Here is a 24980-nt window from a genome sequence, read left to right as displayed (position 1 = left end):
CAAAAGTGAACTAAAAGTGTACTGTCCATTATTTAGTATACTTCTAGTATACTTTTATATACTTCTTTTTAGTAAAAGGGTGAAGCTGTTTCTGAAAAGAGGTGCTGTTCCAACCTTATGTTCATCACAGTCGCAAGCTGTACTATGATGTTGTCGCTAACAGTTATTAGCAATGCTAACGTATCCTGCCTGTATCTAGCATCGGTAGAATGTGTAATGATTTAGTTGGCAATGAAGCTGAGTTGAATCACGATAGTTTGTTTGCTAAGCTGTAATGCTAACGCTACCCACCTAGCCTAGGTCGTTCCTGTTTGTTTCGACAACAGAAGTGGAAACAACTAACGTAATTGTTTCAAATGATATCTAGTCAATCTGTTGAAAACAGTGTTGTGTAGACACAATAGATTTATTTGTATGTTTATTTGTATGTATTTCAAGTCTCCACCTTCATGTTTCAGTGTGTGCTGTTTGGTCATGTTGCATTTTTGCTCTGCAGCTTCACTCCAGAGTCATAGAAAAAGAAAAAACCCTCTTTTTCTATGGCTCTGCTTCACTCGTTGTAGACCAACCAATCAACATGCAATCAACATATATTCATGAGCATACCATAAAACCCAGCGTTTTTTCCAGGGATAAATACACTGGAAGCATCAGGGGTCATAGAACAACACCCGGGTCATTTTCAGCCCAACCAATGTTACATACCCTATTCAAATAGGGTAATAATTAATAATAGTCTAATTATTGTTGGAGGGAACTCCAGTGCTGCCTTGATTGGTCACATTGGCTTGCGGTGTAGCTACATTCTTATGTTTGGCTCGAAAGTGCCCCAACATAGAAGAGGTGTTATTGTTGTATGCCAACTCTTGAGGGCACAGTAACACCAAACCTTAAAATAATGAGAGTTGTTAAAGCATGACATTATATTGATTCATTATGATTAGTATATGAAGTCACACCATAGTTTATTTACATTATTTGGGGATAACATATGAAAATGTTCCCATACTCTTGATCGCTTTCTTCCTCCGGTAGCATCCATACTCTGTGTACTTTCTGTTTTTCTGCTAATAATTCTCAAATGTACTACTGTTCTGCTAATAACCTACTACTCTTCTGCTAATAACCTACTACTCTTCTGCTAATGAACTACTGCTCTTCTGCTAATGATAACTCAGATTCTGAGGGGTGGATCTTACTATGTTTCAGTATAAGTTAATGACTTCTATTATAGAAGTCTACTTCTACTTCTTCTATTATAACTTCTATTTTTGTGGACACAAAATATTTGTGTTTGTTTTTTATTTATTTAGCGGGACAATGCACATTAATCAACAAGAGCACATAGTTCAACATGTAAATGTGCCAGATTTAGCCATACAGGCTCATTTTCATCTGCAGTCCCAAGCAGGTTAATAGCTTAAAACAATAGAGAAGTTATATATATAATCAGAATCTGAATCAGAAGGGATTTTATTCACCATGAATGTTTGCACAAAAAAGGAATTTACTTTGGCTGGGAGGTGCATACATTAAACATATAGGAATATTGAAACTTAAATATGTGGACTAACTATACAAACGGAGCAAAGTCTAGCTAATACTAAGGGGGGTCTAGCTAATACTAAGGGGAATAAAAAATAAAATATAAGTAGCCATCATTTACAATCTAACCTAAAAAAACTGATAGTGCAAGAGAACAATACAAAAGAGCAAATTGCAATGTGCAGGGTGTCATTGTGCAGCTTGTGATTTAAAGTCAGTGTTGGCCTAATTAAAGTGGCCAACAGCAGATGGGAAAAAACTGTCCTTGTGGCGTGAGGTTTTGGTCTTGATGGACTGTAGCCGGTGTGTGGTGAAACTCACTCCTCAAGTATGTAACCCATTTTAACCCACCCATGTCAGCAATGTGCTAGCTTTTCGTTGGCGTAGTTGGTAGTGGTGGCGCTTGGGAAGTCAGAGGTGGTGAGTTCGACTCCCGGTGGGAGCGGACGGATGCCTGTGTATACGGAACTCTGACGGAACTTGCAATGTCTGTTACAGGACCACAGCCTTCTGCCGGAGGGGGGTAGCTGAAACAGGGAATGTCCAGGGTGGGAGAGGTCGGCCACAATCTTCTTCGCTCGCCTCAGGGACCTCGAGGTGTGCAGATCCTCGAGGGAAGGCAGATTGCAGCCGATGACCTCAGCAGTGCGGATGATACGCTGCAGTCTGCTCTTGTCCTTGGCATTGGCAGCACCATACCAGATGGTGATAGAAGAAGTGAGGATGGCTGTGTAGAAGTGTCAGACAGCTGTGTAGAAGTGCACCATCATAACAACAACATAAACATAAAACAAGAAACACAAGTAAACAAGTAAAATGACACAGCCACTATTCCAGATCTTGACAGCTGGCCGGTTAATGGCATGAGAAAAACATAACAAGTAGCATATACAGTAGATACAGGTAAAACTGGATAGACACCACATTCATAATAATAATAATATATTTTATTTTCCAGAGTGCCTTTCTCGGCACTCAAGGACGCTGTACAGAGGTACAAAAAAACATAAAAGAGTGCATGTTGAATGGAAGTCTATGGAGCTAAACGGCTAAATTTGTCTCTTTCGCCTGATTGTTGTTGAGAAATCTCCGATTTGATTGTAGTTTTTGCATGTTCAACATGGATTATAGGTTGAAAGTTGAAGGAACGAGTACTTATGTCCTTTTGATTTCTTACAGGGTGAGTCGTTGTTGCCTATAACACGCTAGCATTCTGCTAATGAATGCTGATTGGTTAGTGAAGGACTGATACGACCAGAGCTCCCGCTTAATGGCATCCGAAGCGGAATCAGAATGTCAGAGCATTAGCAACATGAGCAACAACAATAGCAAGCCAAAACTCTTTCTAGCATGTGTATTGACAGGGAGAGCCTAACCTGTCAGCTGTGTTGTCGATGCCCTGAGAGAAAAAAGTAAGTGACCAGAGCTTGCCATAAAGCAGTAGCTCTGGTCGTACGATGTGTATGACTTCAATGACATTTTCAAACGCTTTTTAGAACAGAAAGGCGACTTTAAAACAATCTAACAGCCAGCAGTGTGTATTATTTTTGCCTCCCCTTTCGAATTCATAATTCAAATTACTAGCCAAAAAATTTTATCCTGAGAAAAGTGGATTTTGAGGGGTACCGCTCCATAGACCTCCATTCAGTCTGCACTCGCTCGTTAGCGCCCTCACATGGAACTTCAACCAGTGAGAGTGGCAGTTCTCTCTATATTAGACATTCTCTGGCCAGGCTACCAGAAAGGGGGATATGGAAACAAATCAGTGGCACTGTTTTTATTTTATTTTTAAAGAAAGCTTCTGCTGAAGAATACAAATAGAAGAAAATAGCTAATAGACTGGGAGAAATGATCTGTGCATAATGATCCGGTCTTTAAAAATATATATCTCCATATCCTTGTGGGATCATTTGTTTAATAAAACATTGTTCCGATGCGAATAGACAACAAGGCTGAAATTCGTCTTGTCATGTCGACGCCAGTATGTAATCATTGAATCGTGACCTTTATTTTGAAGGTTTATTTAGGGTTGCTCTTTGTCGCTGGCTTCAGCATATGGGGCGGGATCTATAGTTTTGAAACGATTGTGAAGTATTCTTCCTTTTAGGTCAATATCTTTTAGGGGGTGATCAGAAAAGGAGTTTCCGAATTGAGGTCTCTCTCTAACTACTAGTACAGAAAGCAAATATTAATTAGATAATCTCTACTTAACGAACTTCACAACCGATCTGGCTAGCTAATATTGTAGAATATGTCCTGGATGTCAGAGTTACGATATTCGTCTTAATTTTGTCTCGCTGGTAAGGCAAAACAAAAACCTTTGTACTACAGTAAAAAAAAAAAAACATTATCATAGAGGTAAATCTTTCTTAAAATGTGTTCGTCGACTATCAAGTTTTTAATAGTTGTTTTTTTGTATGCGAAAAAGATCTGACTGGTAACAGGTACAACCAACTGTATAAAGAGGAATGTAACTCGGACAATATTATTGACACTGCTGCAATTAAGGTAGGCTATGGTTTGTTATTAATTAAACCATTTTGGATTTAACGATTTAATTTCCTTTAGGACATTTGTCCACCTGTGTATGTTTAAAGCCTATTTTCATTAGCCAAGGCTTTTGGTAAGACATTTATTATAGGCTAATCAATATTGAAGAATATGAGAATACTTATAAAGGGTTCTCTGTTGTAAAGAGTACTTTGCACGGTAGGCCTACGTGCTGGGCTGTGGTAATATGCGTTGTGCTCACTGCATTAGTTTAAGAGTACAGTAGATCTACATTGATAGCAGTGACTATGTGATACTACACCTAAATAATTGATACTCATACAGAATACGATGACACATTCACCATGTTATCAGTAGTATATGGCATAAATGATTTCCTTCCTTTACCTTGTTATGTGTTCAGTGATGGGTTCTCATATTAAGCGACAACCCATCCTGTTCAGCTGTAATGTATGTGAATGTGGCTGTCTGATACATGTGTGTGCTTTTAAATGGAAGGCATACTCTGAATGATGCCATGAAGACAACTTTTATTATTGTAATTTCTCTTGGGCTGTCTGAGTTGGTAGACTGCCCAGAAGCCTACGTGTTTTGAATGATAGACCATTGCTGGCCAAAGTCTCCCTCAATTGAGTGAGCAAGACTGAAATGTTTCTGAAAATGGAGAGTGAGCAGTTGTCAATGTGTCATTGAAGCCACCTGTGAAAACGAAAGAGAAGGAAGTGGGAGAATGGTTTAAAGGTTTTAGGACTTAAAGAACAACCCAAGCCTGTCTTTTTGCCACAGAAGTTAGAGAAAGTATCTGTTGTTTTGTAATAAAAACATTCTCTGCTTGCAAATGCATGCAAACAGATTGAAGGTGTGTACACTTGTTTGTGAAAGTAGTGAAATGTTGAAATATGTGTTGTGTATTTAGCTTCAGGACACCTTATAGCCTGAGCTTGTTCTTTATATGTTATATAGTTTGTAATGGCATTCCAAGTATCACTGATGACTTGCAATAGAGAAGTCTGTCAAAACAAACAACAAGTCCTCATATCACACACCACCATCAGTTGGAGTTGTGCAAGAATGGTGAAGAATGTTGATGTCTGTCTCAGATGTCTTTCTCTCTCTCACTCACACACACACACACGCGAAGATAGTGCTCCAAAGCAAATATGCAGGCTTGTGGATAATAACTCTGGCAGCAAAACGAGTCCTTGCAGGCCGTAACTTTGTTGCTCCTAAATGCATTTTTCATAGTCAGAACAAAGTCATGGATGAATTCAAGAATGTATTAGAGGATCTCCTGTCGTTGGGCAGTTATGAGTAGGTGTTCTGAAAACGTTTTCATTCAGGTGATCGCTTAGGGCCAAACTTGAGTGCTGTTGGGTGTCTATGCAAGTGTCATGGTACAATGGAGGAGAGAAGATTGGTAAAGAAATGGTGTATTGTTTGATGCATCCAGGAATACTGTCAGATGTTGGGTGGTTTCATTGAAATTTAGCACGTCGTTTTTAACGAGTCTCCCAACTCAAAAACATGTATTTTGTTGCCTGTGGTGTGTATAACGTGTGGCAGACGGCAGGGAGAGGTGAGGGGAGTGGTGGTTGAGGGCAGGTATCTGGCAGCCCGTGGGATCCACCCCCGAGCCATGTAGGGACTTCCTGCTTCAATGAGACAGGCTGTGTCTCGTTGAGTGGTTGATTGATTGTGTGACTGCTTATAAAATGGTGTATGTGACAAATTAAAGGGTCTTGTGCATGGAAAGTGGACTGTGTGTGCGCGCCAAGGTTTTTGTTCAGCTTGAGATTGTGGAAACCCCACACGCCTTGACCTGCTACAAATGTTAATATGTCTATTAATTGATCGATGACAAGCACAGAGGCAAAATAAAGCCACTCTGGTATTGTTTAACAGTAACAACTTTAATTTCTGTGTGCTGGGTGACAACACTTTTTTTTTTTACTAGCAGCACTGTTACACAGTAGGGCTGTGCGATATGACCATAATTTAATATCCTGATATAGATCATTTCATATCCTGTTAAAGATGTACATTGACCACATGCAGAGGCCAGTTTCTTATAATATAAAAAAAAACATGTACTCAACAAAAAGTACTGATTCATATATGATTGATCTCATTTTTAAGGCAAAAAATTGCATCAATTTTGGTCGTATATGCGAAATGTAATCTGTGCGACCTCAAAATATAATTGGTGTAGCAGAGTACTTGCATAATTCAATCAGGACAGTTTCAAGTGGACACTGCAACTTTACGGTCTGGGGTACGTTGTGGGTAGCTAGCTACGTTTTCTGTTAAAAAGTATTCTTTGTGGCTGGGCGATATGGGTAAAACATTATCGACATAGATATTTATATTTCCATCCGATAACGATAATTAAGACAATAGACCATAGATCTGTAGTAGTAGCAAAATAAGTCTTTTCCTCAACCTTTTCCTTACACTCAGCATAAAGTTTAGGCAGCGCGGTGTGAGAGAAATGTTTGCGGCCAGGTAGCGCACGTACCTGGGGTCAAGTAACTTAAGCTTTTTAAAACCTTGCAACCTATCAATACCTTGGCACAAACTCACACTTTCTGCATGTTCCAAAAAAGGTTTGTCTATTACCAGACTTGGTAGCCACCTGTTTGTTTACTACCCAATTTGCACCGAACATTGCTTTGCTCTTTGTTGGATTTCAAAAGCCAAACAACTTCCAAATAACTGAAGAAGACAAACCCTTTTTATCAATAATTTCTTCATTGGAAGTTGCTCCCTCGCCATGGCTATCGGCAATAAGACTCATTTTACGCGGTTAACATTAGGTACTCCACTTGAGGTGCTCAGTATATCTTAATGAGCGTAGGCTACCATTTCTCCGCAGCTTCCTGCTGCATCACATAAATTAAATGGACTGCTGTTCCTAATTATTCTCTATCGACATTATCGATATTATTGAAAATTAATTAATGTTACGATATCTTTATTGAGGGAAGTCATTACTTAAATAAATCAATAAAAAAGTATTACCTAGCCCTACTTTGTAGGCCTACTTGAATAAATGACACATAAAGTTGTGTCCCAAAAGGGAGAAGTTGCTGATCCTCCCGTCTTTCCAATTCCTTACAGGAGCATTTGTGCGAGTGCAAATAGCTGCGTTTGACATTAGTTGTGTTCATGCATGCAGTGCTGGCGGCGCCTACTGCCGGTTGCAGCTGGCTGACTTGAAGCAGTCGAGAACTGCCGGCTGTGTAGCCGAACGCATTTTCTCGAGAGGAACTGAATGGGTTCTACATTTACATTTAGTAATTTAGCAGACGCTCTTATCCAGAGCGGCTTACAGTGCGAGTCCACTGCAGCGACACGATGCGAGCGACAACATGTTTTCCATTCATTTTCTATGGAGCCAGGCGAATTGCTTGCGTGGTGCATTGTGGGTAGCGACGCGACAGAGTTGAGATTTTCTCAACTTTATGCAAATGAGGAGTGATTTTCGCTAGCGATGGCCAATCGGAGTGTTTTCTTGTTTCTCGTAATGTAGCAACCATGATAAACCTTTTTAGCTTTCTAGGTTTCAAGGTGGAGGAGAAAATAATCGTTTGTGTGGCTGCTTACCCAGTCCTGTATGATACATAGCTGTATTTGTACAGAGATGTTAATAATAATAAAAAACGATGCATGGCGCAAGGTTGCCGAAGTTGTTGGTGCTTGTACTTTCTAATTCAGTCTAGTGACATTACGTAACTTCGTTCTGTAGTAACTAGCTAGCCCGGCTGAAACTCACTATCGTATCGACAGATTAGCAGAGACTGAGGAATATAGTAAAACGCTTTTTACACATGTCAACGTTTATGTCTAATAAGCCGTTTTGTATTTTGTATAGCCTACAAGTTGTATTTTGATCGATGTTGCAACTACGTAAACCCAAGTCTGCAAACTTGGCCATGACAACAGTGATTTTAGAGAACTACATTCTACATGCATCCGTTTGAAACGCCCCCTAGCGTGGTGAACTGTGGGAAGGCGAGGGATGGCAAGCTATTCGCGTCACTGCAGTGGACATGCACTGTTAAGGCCGATTTAAACTTCTGCGTCTCCGTTAACGGACAGACGCACGCACGGAGTCGGACGGAGTCGGACGGACTGGTTGAATTTATACTACTCCGACGGCTCTGCGTGCTGAAAGCAATTCACAGCCAGAACAGTAGATGACGCTGCACTGCGATGCTAGCTAGGTTATCGAAAAGTCGGAGCAAATTTACAAATGAACCATTTCATCAATAAAATAAGCACATTTTCAGCAACTACACTGTCCATTTCTCGTCACATTTTAATTCAGATGCTGATTTACATGTACTGTTTAGCTGAAATAAGAGTTGTAAAAACGTACAACAATGGCGGTCAAAGGATTCTGTTCTCTTGTTGGTCAAGGCAACCCCGCCCCCCACCCCTGACGCAATACGGACCAATCATAGCCAAGGGGTATCCGTAAAAAGACGCACGGACAGACGGATAGTCAGGAAAATCAGGAGGCGCACGCAGAGCTCTGCGAAGACACGCGGAGGGCGTTTCTTGAAGGAGAGGGCGTTCCCCGTGTGCGTAAAAACGCAGAAGTATAAATCGGCCTTTACGGTGCGTGTCCACTGCAGCAACGCAAGCGACGCAACATGTTTTCCATTCATTTTGGAGCAATGGAGCCAACAATGGAGCCATTCGAGTTGAGATTAGGTGTGTTCGAGATGGACTGTGGCTGCATGAAACGATGGGCGAGAGTAGCCGCTTGCAGTCGGGGAGGAGTTGAAAACGGCTCTGTGAAGTCGGACATTTCAGCTTCTCGTGGTTTGCTGCGTTGACGTCAGTCACGGCCGATTAAGCGCTGTTTGCTTACTTGAATTAATTTATAATTAAATGTAGTATTTCCATTAGTGAAGAGGCGTAGTAAAACCCTTTCTTCCATAATTTTTTAAAATTCAATTCAACTGTTTGGTCCGGATTTAAGCATTGGCGAAACTGAAGGTGTCCAAATATTACAAAACACGCGTCAGTTGTTCATGAATCATGAAATAGCTGTGTCGTCACTTGAACCAGTGCAGTTGCTCTTGAGAAAATGCGCTCGGCTACACAGCCAGCAGTTCTCAAACTGATCTCACGGTACATTGATGGCGATGTCACAGTGACGTATCCTCGGCGCCGTCTCAAGTTGGACAAAAAGTCTAACCAGAATTGTTTCAAGTCAGCCGCCTGCAGCCGGCTGCAGCACCGCATAAAGTCGGGTCATGTCGAACGCACCTATTTTCTCAACTTATTGCAATCGAGGAGTGATTTTCGCTAGCGATGGCCAATCGGAGTGTTTTCTTGTTTCTTGTCACGTAGCAACCATGGTAAACATTTCTAGCTTTCAGCTTCAAGATGGAGGAGAAACTAATCGTCTGTGTGGCTGCGTATCCAGTCCTGTTGATACATCTCTGTTTTTGTACAGACATTAACAAAAAGAATGATGCATGGCGCAGGGTTGGCGACGTTGTCGGTGCTCCTGGTGTTTTTTTTGTACTTTCAAATTCAGTCTCGTCACATTACGGGATTTCGTTCTGTAGTAACTAGCCATGGGCGGCGCTAGGGAGGGGCTAGCAGGTGCTTCAGCATCCCCAAGAAATACCAAAGCACCCCGATAGCACTCCCTAAAATATTGCTCATTTAGTAATAATATTCAGGCCCGGAGTGGCTCTGCCTGCTCATAAATTGGGCCAGCAGATCGCCTGCTTTCTCTTCGTTTTTTCACACACTGAATAAAACGATATGTTTTAAGTTTGTTACGTTACTGTGTGACTGATAAGTAAGCTAATAGGCTACACTAGGTTTTAATCTAAATAAGCGCATGATCAGATCGTGCATTAAAAAGTGCAGTTTTCAGTTGTCGCGCATGCTCTCTTTCTCAAACACAAGTGCGTGTACCAAGGTGATGGTGCTATGTTAGCAAGTACTTGCAAACTTGCAAACGCTTACCTGACTACTGTTAGTTGACAGGCCCACATTGTGATCAGCCCTCGCCTGCCAATCTGGAGTAACGCTGACCTTGAGTTAACCAATTGTGGGGCAGAAAATGTTAAAAGAATGTTTTTTGTCGCAATTATTGGTGGGGACAATTACATGTTTCCTAACATCGGTGGGGACATGTCCCTACCGTCCCGCCCTAAATTTACGCCTATGGAGTGAACAACCTCATCAGTATGGCATGATACATAGCTGCATATACAGGAACTATAAATACAACTTTATTTAATAAATTATACTGTGAGCCACAAAGGGCTACACTATGAGAGGAAGTCCTTTGTTAACTTAAAATAAATGAAAATAATTGTTCTTCCTAACCCATACTGTGCCAGTGCACAAGCTTTGGACAAGCTTTTATTGTTCATCAACGTTTAATTGTGGAACTGTTAATCTGCCCAGGCATTACCCATCCCCCTTTCAAGCTCCTAACCCCCCAGTAGAGTCTATCTATCCAGATGGTGTCTAGAGGATGCCAGGGAGCAGGAGACCCCCTGACAGGGCCGGATGCAGCCTGCTTTGACTGGGGGTGCAGTGAACATTTCTGGGGGGTATCATGATTACGGAAAGGGATCGTATTCTTTATTATATTGCTACCATATTTTAGACTGCTTATCGATCCAATTCCGATTTTGGCCTAATTTTTATCTTCATGTACAATACATATTGCCGTTTTCCAATTGGTAAAACCTTGTCAAGTGAAGGTGATGTCTTTATCATTTCTGGCTCCAAATTGTCAACAGGGGAAGCAGAAACATGCATCTAGCTTGGCTGAGTACTCTAACCAAGTTCAATACCAACTTGGGTTGAATGCCCGAGGACCTTGGCTGAAAATGCACATGGGGTACGTTTGCAGAACTGGCTGCATTGGAGTGCTGTCATTTAACCCTTGTGCTGCCTTCGGGTCACATGACCAAAAGGTTCATAACGAACCATCGTTGTGTTTACCCAATTTTACCCTATACAAAAGCAAATAAAAATAATTTTATTTTCACCTTTGAAATGTGGGGGGTCTGAGACAGCCCAACGATTAAAAGAAAATGCTTCATTTTGTTTTTGTATGCGGTAAAGTTGTTGCAAACAACGGTGGGTCACAATGACTGATGGGTCAGAATGACCCGAGGAGAACACAAGGGTTAAACCATGCTCGCCTTCACCCACAGCAGCGGTAATGTTGGTACCGAGAGACAGAGAAGTTCTTCCACTAGGACCAGCACACTCTGCCTGCTCTGGAGTAGGAGTTTTTTGTCCAATATCCCTTATCGCAGGGGCAGCAGTTGATGGTTTGGAGATCAGAAATCAATGCATGATAGAAGGTTTTTCTTTGCAAAGAACAACCAGTGGCTAACCAGACTAAAAGACTACTGTACTGTACCCATCCTCTCCAGGCTTTCTGATCATAGGCCAACAGAACTATGTGAGTGTAACGTATTTTATTAGTGTATTCACATGTAATGAATATTTGAATAAGACAAACTGTAAGCTGGAAAGACAGAGGGAGTGAAAACCAGAGAGCACAGTCGGTTGATAGTGTACCCTTGAATCAACGAAGCAACGCACTTTTAGCATGGTTAGCTTTACTGGTTTAGAAACTATGTAAATAACCTTCATGTCAGGTCAGTTGCCAGGACAGTCACAATGGTAAAATAGTAAGTCAGCTTCAATAGGTTGTTGTTTTATGTCAACAAGCCTGGTTGGTTACTGGCTGGAGGTGTGAAAGTATCTTAGGGAATATTTTGTGTGTCAGTCTCTCAAAAGTCTGTGACCTGTGTGTATGCCCATTTCTGCCAAATCTGCCACCCTCAGCACCCAGACTGGGGCCTTGTGGTAGAGCACGGTTTTGTTTTTTGGAACCGTACCCGAACCACGCAGGCAACATCAATTTCCGAGACCAAACAAATACCCTACATAAGGACAGATTTTCCCCCAAAAACCGAACCACATTGTTCTGAGAGTCGAATCCTTACCCGTTAAAAAAAGAAAATGATTTATTTAATCGGTTTAGACTTCAAACGTTGACTAATATTCCTCTGATGTCCCTTAAGGATTTATTAATTGTGTGGCACTATTTTAACCTTTAGGTAACTGCAAACCAAAAAGCATTTGTTGATTTATTTTTCACATCACAATGCATAAATTGTCAACTGACATTGCTAAAATAAAATTGTAGCTTTGTCCCCACGATTACCCCAAAATCCTTACAAACAGCAGATTTAGCTTGCGCAGGTTGCACAATATTGTATTCCCCTGTTGTAACCTTTCGTTTGATTTAATCATTTCCCGTTAAGTTAAGGTCCATTTTGATAGACCCAGTGAATTAACTTTTGGAATGTAGGCTACTAAAGCACTCCGGGCACTAAAGCAGGCGTGAGTACAGGCAAATGGCTTCACATTAGGAAGCACACTGAATTCCCACTTTTTTGGCTAAAACATAGAAAAGTATGGGTATGCCACTGCCCTGATAGCTTTTTGGGCAGTGATTGGTTAAAAAGTTACGGTATAAGCCACGCTTGAGCACATTTAGATGTCAGAGAGCGTTATTGGGTTACAACCTGATGACCCATACTGAGCAGTGTCTCCTCTTGGTGGTGGTCACATGACCAGCTCTGAGCTCTTACACACACACACACACACACACTCAAACATACACTGCATAACACAGGAGCTATCACATGCACACACTTTCACTAGGGATCTAGGATGTGTGCGACACACACTTTCACTGTGGATTTAGGACAGAACAGATTTGTATTCAAGCCTACTGGCCTTGCTGTTTGAATGCTGCTTTTGCATATTTGCATATGTGGGATCAGGTTTTCCCACTGGAAGAATGTCTCCACCCTTAGTAAGAATGTGAATGTCAGTATGTTTAACCGGCTTTCCCAAAGGGAAGGAAAATTGACTGCTTGGTGTTTTCACTGCTCCCAATCAGGCTCTCTTCAGACTTCACAAATACATAGCAAATTACTGATTTTGCAGTGTTGAAGATTAATGCCTGGATTTTTTACTTAGATTTTGACTGGAAATATGGTTCTTATCTTTTGCATCAGGATGAAGTGTGGCTGGGATCAAAGCCAATAAGACATTTGTGAATCACACCATTTGTTACATCAAGCCTTGTTTACCCGTTGAAGGGCTAGGGTTAGTGTTACCTTTTGCATTTTCTATTTTGACTGATTCACATTTTTGTTTCTAGGCTTCTTTTCTCTGCTCTTGTGTGGACATATATTCTTTTAAGAAATCTAAGAAGAGACTTGTGAACTACTGTGGTTAGCGCGAGATGTACTTGATCTAGTACTTCCTCTCTTGGGGACTATGTTTCCTGATCATGGCATTTTCTAAAGTGATGTCTAAACATTTGATTGATTTTTCTTTGAAATTCATTTTATTATTTGAAATTTCACAAATACTGGAGCTAGCTGTATGCATCAACAGAGGTACAATTGGAGTTACTATTTGCACTGCCAGACCCTCCATCACTGAGAGAGAGAGGTCTATGGACAGTACGATGCGCTATTAATCAAGCTTCATGAAAGAGGATATGATGCACTGTCAGGGAGTGAGAAAATAGCGGTTGAAACAGACCTTTAAATGTCCTGTAACCTTTTCCAAGTGTGAAGCAACTCAAAGTTTGCACCTCTGATTGGAAATTGGGAGAAATAGATTATTGATAGTTTACAAAATATTTATAAACAAAAATAAATCAAATATTAAAAACGTTTTGTTCAAATTACTTTTTCTTTAACATACAGTTTGCAACTGTTCTGCAAGCCAACAAAGCCTTGAGAGTTGACATGTCTTTTAAACTGTGGCGCTATGACCAAGTGAACATTCTTCAGATTAAGCCTGTTTTACTTGTGAAACATTTCGTCTGTTAAACTACCTAACATCTGTAATAGAACATTAGTAGTGTCTGTTTGGTGCTGGCTTGTTTGTATCCTTGAAAATCACCAGAAACTGAGAAATAAATGTCTAAAATTAGTTCACTGTTTCCTGATAAGGATGGTGATATCTCCATGACCCACACTGTTGCTTGTACTTGTGCTGTTGAAAAATCCAAACAGAGCATGTTCTTTGTTTTTGATGTGTTATCAAGCTTTATCATTTTACATAGTGCTCCTTTTATAGGCAGGGAGAGAGGAATAAGAGTGTACTTTGTGAATTACGTGAAGGCAATTATAGTTCCAAAATAAACATGGAAGCTCAAGGGAACTGTAAACTATGTGTCGATTGATGCACTTCATGTTTAGCACTTTGAAAGTTGTGTATGGCCCAACGCACACACTTCACACATCATAGGTATTAGGGCTGCACGATTATGGCCAAAATGATAATCACTAGTGCCGCCGCTCCCATAACGCGCACTACGCGCTGTGCGTAGGGCACCAAGATTGAGGGGGCACCAAAAAATTGCCAACTGAAAAATCATCATAGTTATTATAATTATAATGCCGATATTATTTCAGTAGGCCTATATAAATATTACGCACCTTTTAGGCATGTACATCACAAAACAGGCAAAACAAGAGATATATTTAATTGCTCAAAATTTTTTACGATGGTGCCCCCCCCCCAAAAAAAAAAAACACTCAACTTTCCAAGCTCGCCGTGGGTGCCCTTTCCTATCTCAGTGGCCTGACGAACTTGACAGTAGGCTAGGTAAACTTTTCGAAAATTGCCTCAAAAAGACAACAGGAGTCAGGGGCAGAAAAAGAAATAAACTGCGAGATGATGCCCGTGCATCACTTTCAGGTAAGTCCATGTTTAATTATTGTTAAATACGGGAAATGTGCTGCTAACTTATAGTTAGCCTATGCATACACCTCGAACTAGCTGACGTTATTGCTAATTTTAGCACACTCAAATATGTTAGGTACAAACTAAATTTAGATTTTAGTGGGGAGCTCCTTGGCTGCATGCTTTCAGTTTTAAATGTTTATAATTAATTTGGAAAACCAACCATGCTAAGAAACGTAAGGGGGGGCTGAAAGATTGAGACAAAAATACATCATCTTCACTAGACAAGGTTTTACCAATTGAAAAACGGCTGTTTATTTTACATATTTTGTTCATGCTCCAAAAACTATTATGCACTCAAATAAAGGCCCCAAAATTTGCGCGCTCGCATTAACTCCGTAATCAGCATCATATCAAACACAGAATGTGGATGCACTGACAGGGCAGCTGTGGTGGTGGTGGTGGGGGGGGGTGGGCGGGGGAATCATAAAGAAATTATGCGTAGGGAACCAAAATGGCTAGCGGTGGCACTGATAATCACAATTATTTTGATCAATATTGAGATCATGATTAATTATCACGATAATTTTTGATTTTAACCAAATCAAATTTGATCGTCTCAATGCATTGTACCTGCTAATGGATGAAAACTCAAAATATACAATCAATAAAAAACTAATATTCCATAACAGAATGTAACCAAATTAGAACATTTCAGAACTATGCAGAAAAGACTAGTTTACAGGTTTTTGGAAAGAAGCACTAGCCTGTCAACATTTTATGGCCCTCATACATTCATCGTATTGAACTTTATGGTGTTTTTGTGTGGTGTGGTTAAAAAGGTTTGTTGTGTTGCTGTGTGGCGCCAACGCAACTTTACGGCACTCTTTGCATATGACCTGATCTTGTTTTGTGTCACTTGTCTTGAACCCAAAATGCTTCCGCACAATGGATGATGATCCGATTCTCTGCTACGTTAGACATTCTTTGTTTTCTTTGTTAAGATAGTAGCCTTTTGACCGACTGCTATCTGTTGCGGAATTTTCCTCACATTACTCTGTCTTCTGTAACCGTCTACATCTAGAAACTAAAGGTGCCAGTATGGTACTCAGACTCCGTTACGGATGGGCGGGCCGCCGGATAGGACGGATTAATTAGCATTTCTGTTGCCTTTATGGTTCTCCGAAGGCTGGGGGTGTTGAAAACAATTCACCGCCAGAACAGTAGGTGGAGAAGTGTTTTTTTTGTCAAAAACACGTTGCTTTGTTGCGTCTTTGTAAGTTAGAAATCGTTGTTGTTTATCTCCCACCTCTCATCACACGTGTGACCCTCCTACCAGCTGTCACTAGTCAGACGATACGATATAGACAAGGCTTTGGTTTTGTGAATTAATTTCTCCACCACCAAGTGTATAATCCAATGTGAAAAATGATAAACAATAAGACTGATATTATTGGAAACAAAAAGATCCATACAAACTGTATGTACAGTCAAAACTACAATGTACTACTCTAGGTCACTAAACTGTGGCAGTCAGTGCACAGACAACAAACTCACGTTTCTGAATTCGCTAGAGTAGAGCATAAACTAGCTCACAATAAACGTTCTCTCCAAGCAGTTCTCATCACAGACGTCTTTCAAGAAGACAACCTTAGAGAAAACGCCTTTCTGTCGAAGTTGTCAGCGTCGTCGTCAAGTGTTTATGTACCTCCTCCCGGCTTTCCTCACACACAGTGAACGATGGCAGCTAACAGACAAAGACTGTTGATGGAAATGATGTCGTAGCGGACCAATCACGGCCAAGGGGTATCCATCGCTGTACAGCACGGCATGACGGATCGACAGGAATTTCAACGGTGCACGGGAGAGCTCTCCGAGGGCCCCGGAGACGACGGAGAGGGTGTTCCAGGGCGTTCCATCTATGTGTAGGCCCTTCCCATGTGTCCGTAATCGTGAAGTACGGAGTACCATGTAACGGCCTTAAGCTGTGTGGTGCAGGGAACAACTCTGATTGTCTCATGGAGGCACGTGATCAGAAATTAGGTGTATTCGACTCCATGCAGTGCCGCAGCCGGCTGCAGCCTGCAGAATGGAGAAAGAGTTTACCATAGCCCAATACATAAAATGACACATTTTCCGACTCAACAGAGTTGTTTATAACTCCTCCCCGACTGCTAGCGGTAACTCTCGCTGGTTGTTTCATGCAGCCGCAGCCGATGTCGAACGCACCTATTGGTTTATGGAGGCTAGTAGTGATGTGTCACTCGTGAACGATTCGTTCATTTTGAACAAATCCTTATAGGACTCGGGAGTAACGAGTCCTCTCAAAGAGTGATTCGTGACCTGCTTAGGCTCTGTTGGTAGAGGAAATGAATGATTTGTTCATTTCCCGACTCGGTCTTTCTACGAGTCTTTGGATCCTTTTTTCACGTGACCCGCATTGTATTTTTTAGTAGAGGAAACAGTTTCCTTCCCTTTCGCGTGGCCGATGTTTTAGTAAGATGTGAATGATATTCGCTCAAGTCATCATACTGACTAGTTTTGTTATTTTCACTTTACATTTACACTTACAGTTTAGTGCAGTGTAATTGTTTGACATGATAATTAAATGCTATTGTGATAATACATGACCAAATCATACAAACTCATGATACATTATTTTAATGCAGGAATTTCTTTTGAAATAGTATCTGCTGGTGTACATGTCATGCACTAACCTACATGAGAATATGATACGTGTTTGCAGTGGACGTAAACCCCCCCCCCCCCCCCCCTTCCCGGTTGAAATGAACGAATGACTCGAAAAAAGATTTGTTCATTTTACTGAACGAGATTCAGGTTCAAGAACCGAATCAGTAAAATGAACCGAACTTCCCATCACTAGAGGCTAGATTGGCTTTGCAAAAAAGAACTTTGATACGGAGCAGTGCCGGTCCTAGCACATTTTGCGCCCTAGGAAAGATGTAGAGCAGCGCCCCCCCCCACCCCCCGGGAGCGCAAACGCAGTAGGTGTCCGTTATTAACTACTTACTAACCGAGAGTGAGGTTAGTGGAATAATCCCGAGTCACGTAACCGCTCATCTCACATCCCATTCGCTATTCACCTCGCTAGTCAATCTTCAGATAGGCTGCGGCCAACACGACAGTAGCAGCAACTCTACACATAAAAATCTTGATTTTATTTGGGGACTATGACATGGCTCGATAGCTGGCTAGTCTTGTTGTTAAACATACTGTCAAATTATAGTCACTGTTTGGAGAAAATGTTGATTGATGCAATCATCTCACATCCATTTGCTATTCAGCTCGCTCCACCGGCTGCGGCCATACTGTACTGTAGCCTAGGCCGATATTGTTCGTGAAAATCTTGATATTGATTTTGGGACAATGACATGGCTGGTTAGCTAGCAAATCTTATTGTCAAACATACTGTAAAATTATATTTGTTTGTCTATATTTGTAGCTTTCGGGCTAATATCTCAGCCAAGGGAAAGCCAGTGCTGGTTCCATGAGTTGAGCGGACTATAAAATATCAGCAGGGGCGGCCTTAAGCATCTGGGGGCCCGTTTCAATAACTAATATGGGGCCCTACCCACATAAAAGATAGAGCAGAAAAAGTAAGGATTCCTGTTGTTTGCATCAATTTTATTGTATTGCGTGCACTTTCAGCCAATAGGCAGCTCAACATATAAATAATCCAACCTTATTTGATTAAAACCAAGTTATATACAATTATACAGCGTTTTACGTTTGAATAAGCCTTGCCCTTTTACGCATTAGTATTCACGTATTAGCATGACTACAGGAGCGTCCTAGCCAGGGCCGGCCCAAGCCAGGGCCTTAAGCAGAATTTATTTGGGGGCCCCTCAGCGTCGCCAACTACTACCTAAGGTACTGTGCAGCCTGTAAACTAGTTTAGCTTGCTCACGCGAGAGCACCTGCTTCTCCAGTTCTTTCAATAAATAATCTAGACAGGCATTAGCAATAGGCTAGACTGCTATTCGTTTTCTGGCTGTTTTTCGTAAGCTTCCCTTCTAATGCAGCCTAACAGCTAGCCTCTAGCTAGCTAGAGTAATTTGCTAAGTAAGGTATGTTGATGTCATATTAGAAACGTATTTAATAAACAGTGGACCCCTAGTGCAAGAAAAGAGAATGTTCATTAATGACATGACTCTGACTTAGCTCTATTTCAGCTTTCAAGTAGACTAGGTCTTCTGTGATCTCTTTTAGCCACTCTCGCCCGACTTTCTCGCTGTGCAAATACTGGTAAGCTTCAGAGGTTTTCTCTGATTGGTCTGATTTGACCAATCAGAGAGACGTCAGTTAGTGTTATTTTGCTTAGGATTGTGGGTAATGTAGTGTAACAGAAGATTGCAAATAACAAGGTTGATTTCATTCAAACTTGTGGCTTTTATAGGAGCAGAAACCTTCGTTTCACAACATTGTAGTTCGATTTTTGCTGGTCTGTTGGGGGCCCTCTTGGAAGGCGGGGCCCATTTCAATTGAAACGGGTGAAAGCCCCTTGAGATTTGTCCCATCATTCTGATAGGACCAGGAACTTGTAACTCATCACTCTGACGGGACCAACAACCTGTAATAACTCCAACAACCTTGAATAAATGTGTCTAAGCTTCTGATTTACTTATTTGTGGAGGGAATCTACTTTTTTAGTAATTTGGCCTGTCACCATCACAGAATTGGTTCATCTGTTTTGACATGGAGACTCATTTCATCCTACACATTCATGTTCACCCTTTCTACAGTTTGTTCCCTTCTCCTCACTCAGTGAATATTCTCTAGAACTAGCACATTTGTCTTCGTCCTTGTTTTCCCCAAATGTATCTCCATGTTTTTCCCTGTTCCCTTCCTGGGATTCATTGGACCCACCTCCTACTCCCCACTCCACTTTCCTTTAAGAACTATTGAATGTGTGATCCCAGATGTGACAAATGAACCTTTGGCCTACACTGTGGGTATTCCAGAGGATAGCCCCCTATTCCTCCCCCACTTATATAAACATACCTCCAGATTGCCATTGCTCTCACTAAAGCCTCTGGGGTGTCCAGGGGCCATAACATACTTGTGCTGTGAGACACTGCTTGGAGGGGGGGGTACTCCTTTTGTGTAGAGCATTTTTGGGTGTGCAGAAAACGCACATTTATTAGCTTTGTCAGCTGGTGCCAGTTAAGTGGGACTGTATTTGTGAACCCTCTCTTTTTGAGACAAGTTTCATTTTCTCCCTTGTCAGGCCCCTGGTGTGTGTTGTAGTGAACACTATAATTATTTGTGGTGTTTTAAAAATGGGTGCCTGATCTCGTGCCTGATCTCACTCTCCATCATAATCAGTTTCTCTATTAAAATCTAAACATTTTCAAAGGGGTTTGGAAATCCCATGAATCATATTCTTTGTGTATAACTAAATGTATATTGACTCATATTTACTAATACTATCAATTTTGTTGTTTTCTTATAGAAGAAAGTTCGCCATTGCAAAGTCCAGAAGAAAGTTCGCCATTACAAAGTCCTCCAATCAAGGTTAAACCAACAACTAGATTTTCAAAGGGAAAGGACAATTTCTTTGATTTAGTGTCAGTGGGTAAGTTCTTGAACCCTGGGATTTGTTGTGTAACTGAAAAGTAAGGGTATCAAAATGGACACCATTGACACCCTTCAGAGCCCCTCCATGGAGAGCAAGGCTGAGCGAATAGCCCAGTACAAGGCAGAGAGGAGGAGGGAGCTGGCAGAGCGGTATGGCAGTACAAAGGAAGTCACCTCCAGATATACTCGTTGGGACAAGAAAGCTGGTGATACTTCAGAGACTGTATCTTCAGTGAACAAGGAGAAGTTGGAGGATACTGGGTCTGCAGAGGTTTGTTCAAGGAAGGGTATCAGGAGCACAGGGAAAGAGGAGCAGGATGATACTGAGTCGCTCAGAGATATAAGGGGCGATGAAGACACTCAAGTGGATGGAAGTGCAACATTTAAATTAGAAACTTCTACCACCAAGCTCTCTTCCCATCACAGGTGAGTGACTTTTTCTGCATGCTTCTTCTCACCCCTGTCTTGTCAAGGGTTCAGTCAGTGTAGATTAATTTCCCTTGGAGATGAGGTTTGACAGTCCCCTTGTCAAACCTAATTTCTTAAGGAAATGAATCAACAGCTCTGATATTTGGATGGCATGTTGTGCTGTTAGGACATAATATGCTTGTTCTGGTTTCATTTACTGCATAAATAAACAGCATTGTAGGATGGGGAGACACATGCATTGGTTTTCAGGAATGTTTTCTTCTCTGTAGATAGTTAAATATGTATTTGTCCTCTGTTAGATTTATTTTCACTGTAATCAATCCCACATATTCTGTTGAGTACACACAGACCTGTTCAGTCATGAGACACACAGTCAGAGGGAACAGGTGGGAAGGGAGAGCCAACTGGAGAGAAGAGAAAAGGAGCGTTAGAAGCAATGTTATTTGTCTGGGTTACAACATGCTCTATAAACCGTCTGCACTGAGATAAATCTGATGGACTGTTTTGGCTTATCCACCCATGATCTTATCGCATCCATAGCAAAAAAGACAAATTGCAAAACTTAATCGTAAGAAGCAGGGTATTTGGAAATGTTGCCACACAAGCATACAGTTCAGTCATGTATATCTACACATATCACTATGCTCATGTGTGGAGGTTAGGGTGATGTTAAAATCTAGAAGGGTTGACATGTCACTCGTGTGACTCCTCAAAGCTTATCTCATAGCACACATTGACATCTTGTCAATCCTGTTGTGGTATGTTGTTTAGCTGAGTCCTAAACTAGTGCTATCAAAGGTTTGAGTGTTCAGGTGTTAAGTGGCAGGTTTGTGTTCCCCATTATTGTGTTGTTGAGGCCTGGCTGCTTTGCATACATATCTGCATTAGAACACCAAGCTTCCTTCCTGGTGTAAGCACGGGACATGGGGAACTCATATTTTATGTATGGAAGGCTAGGTTTCTGCCTCATGTACAGGCATGTAAATGAACAAAAGTATCCCCAAATGAGAGATTTTCTTTTTGCAACCATCAACCAGCAGCTTCTGTAGTATGTTTTCACCTTCAGTTGTTTACATCAGTAAACCATTTTCATCTTATCCTGTTCTTTCCAGCAGTTTTTCCAATCAATTCTTCTTGACTTGTTGCTATTAGTCAGAAACACATTTTTTCTTTTGATCAGTAATCTATCACTTTGCGTCCATATTTAATCCATATACATATAGATTATTTGTTCTCTTTCAGTTATTAGTCATTCTTATGCTATTATGTTATCATGATAAGACACATAAGACACATGCAGTGTGAGAGCACTTAAGGTTCATGCAGAAAAATTAAGTACGTTTTAGGCATATTTAACAACACACTAGACGTGTCACTGGTTAATGAGTCTTAATCCATCTGTTTGTGTCAGTGCATCTGCATTGATGTTAATGAGTGTGGGTACTTGTGTGTTGTAATCACCTAATGCATAGTGTGGTGTAATCACCTCAGTAAGTACCCTCTTTTCACAGTGTAGCCTTACCTGCATCTTTTACTTCTCCCTTTTACAGTCTCCTGGATGCCACAGACAGAGACAAGCCAATGGGTAAGAAGCATCCTCTTTACCTTTTCTAAAATACTCTATTGTACCTAAGGCTGTCCCCGACTAAGAATTTCTTTGGTCGACCAAAAGTCGACTAGCACTTCTGAAAAACGACTAAACGAAATTTGAAAAAAAAAAAAATTCTATAAATCTCACAATGTTTTTCATCAAACCATTTTGTGTGATGTTTTACCTCACTGTTTTAAGAGATAATATAAAAGAAATACATACTTAAGAAGGGAGATTGACAACTTGACAAACATAAATGTACAAACATTTTCCCGATCTGACTTAATATAGCTGCTGGACATTCCAGATTCAGCCGCTACAAAATAAGCTATTACTAATGACAAGCCTCATGTTACCAGTCCTGTTGTTACTGAATGCCGATATAATACAAAATGCTTGATTGGTTATTATTTATTATCTGTTACAATGTACTACAAATTAAAATATTGTTTGTTTAACATGCAAATCAGCGCCCTATTCACTGCCTGAAAACGTGCAGCATGCGAACTTGCGTCGAAGCCGAGTGGAGAACGGTGCAACATAAAAAGATTGTGTTGTCTTGGCCGGAGAAGATAATGTCATTCGATTTGGATGTGATTCTTATAATAGGCATATTCATTTTTCAACCCAGCACGTGTTAGCATGAGTGAAGTAGGCCAACTTTCAGGTGATAGGCTACATCATATTCAACGTCAAACTATGAAAAATGCAGAGTTTGCATTCAACGTTTTTTGAGTCACGTGGTACTTTGTAAATGTACTGTAAATGAAATGCTGCCATACCACAGATTTCTTTGCTATTTTGCCGAACAACACAGAAAATGTAGGCTAGAGTTTGTAGTTCGGCTGACAATTGTGCTCGTGCAGTGTGCAAAAAACGAACAAAACAAAGCACAGATTAACGAAAGGGAAAACAGTAACACCTTTTCTTTAAAATATATATTTTTTGAGTTGCTTTATTTGTCTTAAATAATATAATCTACAATTTCTGTAAAACATTTCTTTAAATCAGCAATGGTGTTGCTGAAGTCCTACAAGTGGGAATCAGATCTAACACTGTCATACGGCAGCTCGACTAAAAAAAATCTTAGTCGACCAAGAGCATATCGACCAGAAAATCGACTAGTCGACTTAGTGGGGACAGCCCTAATTGTACCACAACACTTTCCTTTGAACCTCCTTTGGACTTCCATGTGTTCCTGTGTTAAAGGAAAGGTCCACAGAGCTGTTCACTGATATACACAGCCCACACAGATCGCTTACAGTGAGGTAGTTCTTTATTGTATGGCACTGGAACATGGATTATAGCTCTTGAAAAGGGATTCTAATCTAATACTTGTTCAGTTCAGAGTATGTCAAAAGGCCTTCCTGGTGCTCACATTCAATACACAAATACACAAAGCATAACAATTGTACAGGATGTAAGTGTGTGTGTGTAGGTCTGCTTCTGTCTGTGTCTGTCTATTTTGTATGATAGTCATGCACATAAAATATGTGTGAGAATGTTTGTTATAAGAGCAAGCAAGATCAAGAGTCATTGTCTGTTGGCTTCAGTTGGTCTAGACATTTTGCCAAAACTCTTTTACCGGCACGACTTTGCTAAACTCTCAACTTTTCCATTCACTGAAGCTAACATTTTACTTTCCTGAATGGAAAAGGCTGGTCAATTTCTGGGACAGACTATGTTTGCACTACACAAACATTTTCACGGACATTCTGACCATCATATAAGAGATATATTTAAGTCTTTAAAGTTGTATTGCTTAACTCCATGGTGCAGGTGTTAAGATATAGTACTTTCCCCACTAAATATTGATTATTCAGCTGGTCTGGATCCAGTTGACAACCAGTCAGCATTTTGTCTGTCAATGTGAGGTTCAATGTCATAAGAAGTCTGTTTCAGCAACAAGAAACATTTCAACCCAGTCCTCAAAGGAGGACAAATTAGTTACAACTAGAACATTGACAAAAATAACCATCAAGTCACTGATGTAAACATTATTTCTAGAGCAACCATTGCATTTCAATTATTTTTTACAGTTGATGGAAAAATTCCTGACCCAACCACGATAAACATAGCTGGCAAGATGTCTCTGTTTAAGGTAAGATATGATGTTTTGCATGGAAAGTTTATAATGTGTGCAGGTATGTGACTGCACACCCTTGTGTGTGCTTGCTGCATGAACTTGATATCGGATTGATTTAATTTTACTGTCAAACCTTTAGATTTATTGGTGCTATCAGGATGTGAAGTTTATTGAAATTAACTTCACATCTTGATAGCAACAGGTATGACAAAAAATGCTTCTCAACAATATTACCTAGCCTGCCTTTAAGTTAACTGTCTTAAAAAACGTTATTTCCATCATGCATGCATTCTAAGATCAACAAGTTTATTTGATTTCTATTATTGATTGTCTTACCAGCAGTGATACATTGGTTAATAGCAGTGGCTATTTATAATCAGTTTAGTATTAGTAATAATTAGCATCAGCCTTACTAGCAACAAACATACTACTGTTGATTAAGATTAT

The 24980-nt window shown here is 40.6% G+C and overlaps 1 protein-coding gene across 1 annotated transcript in view; it reads left to right on the top strand.

Moving 5' to 3' along the window:
* The first annotated feature begins 3601 nt into the window (after positions 1 to 3601).
* svild (supervillin d) overlaps positions 3602 to 24980 on the top strand; it is a 93370-nt gene continuing 71991 nt past the window's right edge. The window contains exons 1-5 of the mRNA XM_084670814.1: positions 3602 to 3845; positions 3974 to 4053; positions 20303 to 20853; positions 22407 to 22441; positions 24487 to 24548. Coding sequence (XP_084526940.1) covers positions 20480 to 20853; positions 22407 to 22441; positions 24487 to 24548 — 471 coding nt within the window. The 5' untranslated portion in view covers positions 3602 to 3845; positions 3974 to 4053; positions 20303 to 20479. The remainder of the gene's footprint in view (positions 3846 to 3973; positions 4054 to 20302; positions 20854 to 22406; positions 22442 to 24486; positions 24549 to 24980) is intronic.

The sequence above is a fragment of the Hypomesus nipponensis genome, chromosome 13 (genome assembly GCF_054491055.1).
Source record: "Hypomesus nipponensis isolate SF chromosome 13, ASM5449105v1, whole genome shotgun sequence".
Taxonomy (NCBI): domain Eukaryota; kingdom Metazoa; phylum Chordata; class Actinopteri; order Osmeriformes; family Osmeridae; genus Hypomesus; species Hypomesus nipponensis.
This window is presented reverse-complemented; position numbering and strand designations above follow the sequence as displayed.